General features: G+C 50.1%; 1 protein-coding gene across 1 annotated transcript in view; it reads right to left on the bottom strand.

Annotated features, from left to right (window-relative positions):
- The window catches only part of WDR7 (WD repeat domain 7), a 36,404-nt gene that overhangs the window by 4,429 nt on the left and 24,111 nt on the right, over positions 1–7,864 (bottom strand). Inside the window, 5 exon segments of the mRNA XM_031064437.1 lie at positions 2,518–2,617; positions 4,265–4,347; positions 4,564–4,713; positions 5,049–5,166; positions 7,777–7,864. Of these exon segments, the coding sequence (XP_030920297.1) occupies positions 2,518–2,617; positions 4,265–4,347; positions 4,564–4,713; positions 5,049–5,166; positions 7,777–7,864 (539 nt within the window).

Genomic DNA, 7,864 nt, shown 5'->3' with positions numbered 1-7,864 from the left:
AGCATGAATTTACCTGTGAAAATATGAATATTTTCCCATCATCCCAAAATCAACTATCAGGTATCCTAAAATTCAGTTACCTGCAATCTCTCGCTCTCCAGTCTCATTTTACATAGAATAGCATTTATAGCATCAGCATTTTCCTGTGTTACTGCACCTTTAAGTGCAGGGTTTTTAGCTGTGTGTTAATAATTAGGAATCTTACACAAAGTATTAATAATTTGGTTGGAATTTAATATTATTTTAGTGTTTAGTTGGGCAAACAGAGCTTGTGCTCAATGATACCTTAATCCTGCTGCCTAATCCTTTTAGTATTGTTATAGATGACTTACAGTTGTAATTATTAATCCAAGGGGTTTATTTTGGGATAAAATTTGCCATTGGTGCTTAATCCTGTGTGCCTGGCTGGGCTGCAGCCGTGGGGTTCTGAGCTGGGCAAACAAAGGGCACATTTCCAGGTGGAGCTGCTGCTCTCAGAACTGTTTTCCAATTCCCTGTGCAGCATCAATTATCTTTATCAAATCCCAGATCTCATCTCAGCCCTGATCAAGATGGAGCCCCGCTGGAGCAGGACTGCCAGAGCCAGGGAAAAGCTGGGGAGGGAGGAAGGAAGGGATCAATAGTCATCATCGGATTGTGCTGCGGCTCAGGGGCTGCAGGTGCTCAGGGAAGCTCCACCTTCGTTTTGGGAGCTGCTCGAGTTTAACCTCTGCCTCACCTGAGACAGGAGTGCTCCAAATCCAGCAAAGGGATGGAGCTCAGAACCAGCACAGCCCGGGGCTCCCCGCCCAGCAGGGAGAACCACGCTCAGCCAGGGACAGCCCGGGCCGGGATTTGGCTGTGGAATGGCAGGCTGTGCTCCGGGATAAAACACCAGCAATAAAATCACACCTGAGCCCTGTGGGGAATTGGGTCCTCCAGGGGCTGGTCCAGCCCCCACCCAGCAGGGAAACCCTCGCTCAGAGCCCTGACCTCCCACCTGTCCAGGCGTTCCAGGAGCTCAAAGAACCTGCCCACAAACCCACCACTGCGCCAGCCGGGAAAGCGTGGGGTCCACAGCTACCTATTCCCAAAATTAAAATGGAGCTCGTTTGTGAGGAATTCTGAGCTTCAGAATGCAATCCCTGTCATCTCTGTGGGGGAATGAGTGAGGGGGAATATGGAGGAGGAATATGGAGGGGGAATATGAGGGGGAATGTGAGGGGGAATATGGAGGAAGAATGTGTGAGGGGGAATGTGTGAGGGGAAATATGGAGGGGGAATGTGTGAGGGGGAATGTGCTAGGAGGAACATGGAGGAGGAATATGTGAGGGGGAATGTGGAACAGGATTGTGTGAGGAGGAATATGAGGAGGAATATGGAGGAGGAATATGTGAGGGGGAATGAGTAAGGGGGAATATGGAGGGGGAATATGTGAGGGGGAATGTGGAACAGGATTGTGTGAGGGGGAATATGGAGGAGGAATATGTGAGGGGGAATGTGTGAGGGGAAATATGGAGGGGGAATATGTGAGGCTGCTGCTGCTGCTGCCATGTGGGACAGCACCTGAGCGCAGGGCACGGATCCTCCTTGGAATGGGTGACAAACCTGTCTCCCAGCTGGTTCCCAGAGGGAAATACCCTGCTTGAGGAGGAGCTGCTCCCAGAGGGAGAAGGGACAAGCTGCTCCCAGAGGGAGAAGCCCCTCTGAGGACAGGCTGGCTCCCAGAGGCACGGAGCTCCCAGGCAGTTTATCAGGAGCTTCAGGGAGATGGGGGAGAGAGCAGAGCCATTGCAGCGAGCGGCTCTGGGTCAATAGCGTGCGAGCTGCTGTGGGAATGAATAATCAACAGCCAGCCCTGGGAGCTCTGGGAGCTGCCAGCAGCTGAAGGACAGATCAATGGCCACGGGCACTGCCCGGCCCCAGCCACCCCATGGAGCCAGCAGCAACACCCAGCGAGGGTTCACAAACTCACTTCATGGGAGGAGGAGGAGAAGGAACCTGCTTTGGATATGGAGTTATGGAAAAATAGATTCAGTGTTTGGATCTGGAATAGTCACAATACAGTCTACTAACACAGTAAATTTTACTGAGGGAAAACCCCATGCTAGATAAATGCTAATTTAGTTTTTGTTAATAAGGGGGATTTTTGATATCAGTCATCCTATTGATCATTCCAAGTAGTTTCTCAGTCAGTTCTTACAACCACCTTTCTTAAAAAAAATTAAAATTACCTGGAAAGGGAAAGAAAACCAAACCCAAAATGCTTCTCAGGATCCCAAAACCCCTCACAGGAAAGGTAATTAAAAACCTGAGCTTTTCTCCAATGGCACAGCTTTTTCAAGTTATTCCATGTTTTTGAGCAGCCAGAAAAATATGCAGTTGTGAGAAATTACGTATAAAATCGGACTTGGAGGCAGGAATCCGTATCCAATAGATGGTGCTGCCCCACAGTAATTTATCAGGAAATAGTTTGTACCTCATGAGTAATAATTAACCCTGAAAAGGACCCGTCCTACCTACCCCAGCCCCTCTCACCTGGCACTTGCCCGTGCGGATGTCGTAGAGCGCCACGGAGCCGTGGCGGGCGCCCACAGCGATGCGGTGGCTGCGCTCGTAGTAACTCACCATGTAGAACCTGGGGGGGACAACAATGGCACAGGGAGCTGGGGCTGGCATGCCACACTCATCTGGGACTCACTAAGGGCTGGAACTCAGAGGCGATTTAAAGATCCGCTCGCTGCCAGTGTAACACCTGGCATTGCACAAAACCAGCTGATGGTTGGTATGTTACCATGGAACCTGATCAGATTTATCCCTCGGATTGATTGATTTATTTGGGAATAGTCTATGGGATAACCACCAGCTCCCTGGTTACCCTCCCTGTGCTGGAACACCTCAGTAAAACTGCAAAAGCGCCCATCCCACACCCTGTGCGACTGAGGGCATTTCCCATGGAAGTCAGAAAGGAAGGGAAGTGGAAGGAGAAATAAGCAAACTCATCAATTTCTGATGGGCATAAAGAAAAAGGAAGAGGGAGATTTGCCATCACACATTCTTTACTCCAGTAACACCCTTGGGGTAAAGGCTGCAATAGTCCTGAACACCCAGTGTGACCACGTGGCATTTACTGGAATTCCAACAGCCGCCAAATCCAAGGAATTTCACCACTTTGAGACCCAAGAGACACTAAATCCTAACTGCAGATTCAAATCCTTCGGGATATCACTGCGCCTTATCACAGGAGAGCAGATCTGTGGAAGGGCCAGCTGCATTCTGAATTATGCTGGAATTTTGCAGCTAAATTTTCCTCGACCAAAATGCACCAGAAATACCTGGAATCACTCTCAAAAACTGTATTGAGCAAATTTAGGGCTTCAAACAAGCCACCTTTCAGACTTCTCTCCTGGTTCCTGGGGATTCCCAGTGCCATAGCAACTGCTATGTACGAGACACGTCCTGCACTGCAGGATGGCAGCTGGCAAGGAAAGCAGGATGAAACATGGGCGAAAACCAAGAAAGAAGAGAAGAGAAGGAAGAGAATCCCTGGTTTTTGTGCAGGGAAAAGGGAAAATGCAGCTCAGCTGCAGCTTTGCATGGTGTGTCCCTCCCTGAGGTATGACTGTCCTCCAGCTTTGATCCAGGGATTTGGCCACACACATTCCAGTCCAGCATGGGGAGCACTGGAAAATCAGAGGGATTAACCATGGGATGCTGCAGAGCGCTTCCCCCTGGAATCTCTGCAGAGATCCCCCCATTCCCTGTGGCCTGCTGGCAATTTCCCCATGGCTCTCTCCATCGCTGGGTGCTGGATCATTTTTACACTGGCTATAACCAGGAAATATTAGCAGAGAATTTAAAATACTGGATGGCAATAAATATACACAGCAATAGGGAGATTGGGCACTAATTCCCATTTATCCTTCCCTTTATGTTTTAAGGAAAGCCACTTAAAGCATCAGGAAGGAGGAAGATCATTCCATCAGGATCCAGCCTGGCAACGGGATAATTGTTCTTTCCGTGAAACTATTCCATATTTTAATAGGTTATTAAATTAAAATGTAATGGCCGACAGGTGATTATTAGAATTTATTGGCTGGACCAGTTTAAGAGGATGACTGGGATATTTCTTCACATTTAAAGACACTGGAAATGCTCCCATTTTATAAATCACATTTTACTCTTTGTTGTGTCACCTAAAAGACTGTTTCAGTCTTAATTAGGAAATATATCCTGCTGGTGATCCCATCATTTACTTCCCAGTATTCCCAGAGGAAGAGCTCACCTGCAGATGGCTGGAAAACATTCCTGAAGACCTTTCTTCTTAACTAACGATCCTTCCAGGCAGTACATGATGATGTCCATCACCTTGGAAACAAAAATTACCATCAGCTGACAATCAAGTTCTCAAGGTCATCCCATCCCAACAGATCAGGTTGTTCCAAGCTGTGTCCAACCTGACCTTGACCTTCTTTTGCTTGGGATATTTTCCCCAACAATTTAAAGTTTGTGAAACATTAAGCAAATCCTTTCTACTCCCAAAGTCCACATGTACAGCAGCTCCTGGAGTGGAGCCAGCCTCACCTCCACCAGCAGGTCCACGACGTCGGAGGGCATCTTGTCGATGAGGATCTCGATGACGCGCAGGATCTCGCCCTTGGCGCGGGCCAGCGTGCTGGTGTGGATGTTCTGCTGCGACTGCGTGTTGGCCGCCAGCGCCGTGTGCCGGTGCACCTGGGGAGCAGGGAAAAGGCACTGGGAAAGGCCTCGGGACCAGCAGGACTGGCCTTGGACCCGGCACCGCCTCCATGGTCACCAGGACAAGTGGGGCTGCCTTTAAACCCAACACCACCTCCATGGCCACCAGGACCAGGAGGCCACCCTTGAACCCAGCAGCACCTCCGTGTCCCCCCCAAGCCCTGTGTGTCCCTGAGCTCCGCCGGGCTGCGGGCGGGGCCGGGGCGGCTCAGCCCAGCCTCGGCCGAGCTCCCAGCCCTGCCCGGTCCTGCCCACCGCGCCCAGCCCGGGGAGAGCCCCCCGCGCCCCCCTGCGCACCGAGGTGCCCTCACCTCCTTGGCGATGGTGGTGATGAAGGCGGGCGGGCGGGCGGTGGCGATCAGGGACAGCGCGTGGCGAGCCGAGCGCGCCGAGTCGGCCGCGGGGCTCAGGGGCAGCCCCATTGTGATGCTAAACGGGAGCCGCACAAAGGCAGGCACAAAGGAAAGAAATATAGAGTGAAAAGATTAGAACCAGCTTATAATGTCAGTTCAAGGTCACCGGGAGCACTCCGGCAGTTCCAGTATAATGGACTCCCAACAAAGAGCAGTGATTAGGAGTCAGGGTGTTCCAGCATCAACCCCAAATCGAATAATTAACCATGAAGATTGAAAACAGTAAGTGCATCTGTCCAAAGTGGGCAAAAGGCCTTGTTAACAAATTATCTGTATGTGCTGAATACATATCACCCCACGGAGGCCCACGGCGTCTTCCCAAGGATTTATGGTTTGGTCTTTTACAGTATTTTAAACACAGCCTGAAAAATCCCCTGGCCAGAGTAATTCTCCTTAATTCAAGGCTTTTACTGGCTGTGACAAGATAAAAGCAAAAAGCAATAAGGTGGTAAGGACCCAGTAACTGCAAAAATAAAATTTCTACGTGCCCTGCACGTTATCCAAAAATTCCCCAAAATGTAGGAACATGGAATCACGGGTTGGTTTGCATTGGAAGGGGTTTTAAGGATCACCTATTCCACTCCTTGCCATGGGCAGGGACACCTTCCACTACCCCAGCTTGCTCCAGGCCCTGTCCAAGCTGGTCTGGGACACTTCCAGGAATGGGGCAGCCACTTATTTTTCTGGATAACCTGTGGAAGGGGTTCCTCCTTCTCCCCTGTGCTCTCTGACTGATTTTTTGGGAAGAGAATAGCAGGAGTTTATAATCCCAACCAGTTTATTTTCCTTTCCCATGCCTCACCATCACTGCACAAATTAGAACCCCCAAATGTGAAACTAAATAAAGTCTCTACCACAAGGTGATGTCCCCACTGGCCTTTCCTTGGAAAACCACACCTAAATGTAACTTCCAAACTCCTGTCCATGAGGTGTTCCATGAAAAGGGAAGGATTATCCCAGTTAACTTTTGGAGGGGTTGCCAAAGCCAAAGCCAGCAAACCCCGAGTGCCTCTCTCCCTTTCCGAAGGCTCAGTGTCACACCAGCAGTGTTTTCCCTTACAGGATGTAACACAAAGTGTGTATTTGCCTGGAAAGCAACAGGCTTTTAGTGAATTCCTTCCCCTGGGAGGATGTGACAGGGGCCAGTCCTGTGAGGGGACATTCCAGCCAGGACAAAAGCACCCAGACCATCCTAGGGTCAGACTGCTCCAAGGCACAGAGAAAATGCATGGATGGATCCTAAGGTGATTTGCACAGATAAAATGCATGGATTGATCCAAGAGAAAAGCCCAGGGAAGCTGTGGCTGCCCCATCCCTGGAATTGTTCCAGGCCAGGCTGGATGGGACTCGGAGCAACCTGGACAAGTGGAATCTGTGTGAAACACAGTTTAACTCAGAAAGCAAAAACACAGCCAAAAATGATTCCTATCATCGTCCCAGCCAAGACATCAAAGTCTCAAAATGCTGGGAAAACACTCTTTTTCCTCAGAGCTGAGCAGCTTCCCTTGGCACAGTGTAACCTCTGGGAACCAGGGCGAGCTGGGCAAGCGAAGGAGTTCCGAGCACCTGAGTTTTGCCTAACAGCTCGGATATTCCCTTGATTCAGCAGGGAAAAAAGAACCCCACTCGTTTTGCTGGTCAATAAATGTGATTTCTTCTTTTCTATCTAAAAGCAGAAGCTTGACATAAAAGCTCTTTAATAAAACCTCCGGGAGAGGCGCCGGCAGCTGTGTGCCGTTATTGTGTCCGCGGCAAATCCGGCACAAAGCGGGAGCTCAGCGGGGCTCCGCCAGGGTGAGATCCACACTTAACCCCTGCACACGTTGTTGCTCCATTTCTTTCCATCTCCCTCCGTCCTGGATCTGTCAGCAATGTAACAGGCCATTTTCAATCTAAATCTTGTTATGGATTAATAAGCAAACGCTTTCGCGCTTATTATGCAATTTATCATGAGGAAAATTGCGCGGGGCTCCTCAAGGCTCCATGCTGATCCCTTCATTTATTCCCTGCTCTTTGGAGGGAGAGCCAGACTAATCTTCCTGACAGCTAAGGGTGGAATCACACCAGCACAAGGACTCGCTGAAGAGCTGTGGGCACTGGGATCCTGGAAGTCGGGATTTACATAACACGGGGCTTGGGGAAGGGACAAGGTGCTGGTGCCTCCTGTCACACGACAAGGCACCACTGGAATGCAGACAAAAAACAATGGTAATCCAATTTGTCCATATTTCTCCTGCCAACACAGGGCAACGATCCGTTCTTTGTACGTTGAGGAAATTAAAACTTACATAAAGTGGGCTCAGAACAATGTCAGAACCCTCAAGACTGATGGATGTGGGAACACATTTCTGGGATGGAAAGAGCCTTGGGCAGCTCCTTATTGCAGGTGCCATTTAAATTCTGTGTTTGTCAACAACTATTTCATGGAACCATGGAATGATCTGGGTTGAAAAGAACCTTAAGGATGCAACCTTCCACCAGGCTGCTCCATGCTTTGTCCAGCCTGGCCTCGGACACTTCAGGGATGGAGCAGCCACGGCTCCTCCGCACCAAACCCTTTCCAACATCCACCTGTCCTTGCCCCCAGGGTTTGCCAGGGCTGGGCAAGGCTGGCACCGTTACCCACTTGGCCAGCTGCTTCTCGGCGTCGGCGCAGAGCTCGAGCAGCCCCATGAGCACGGCCGACACGTCCATGTAGGGCTCCCAGACGGTGA

This window comes from Geospiza fortis, unplaced genomic scaffold (assembly GCF_000277835.1).
Source record: "Geospiza fortis unplaced genomic scaffold, GeoFor_1.0 scaffold143, whole genome shotgun sequence".
NCBI lineage: Eukaryota > Metazoa > Chordata > Aves > Passeriformes > Thraupidae > Geospiza > Geospiza fortis.
This window is presented reverse-complemented; position numbering and strand designations above follow the sequence as displayed.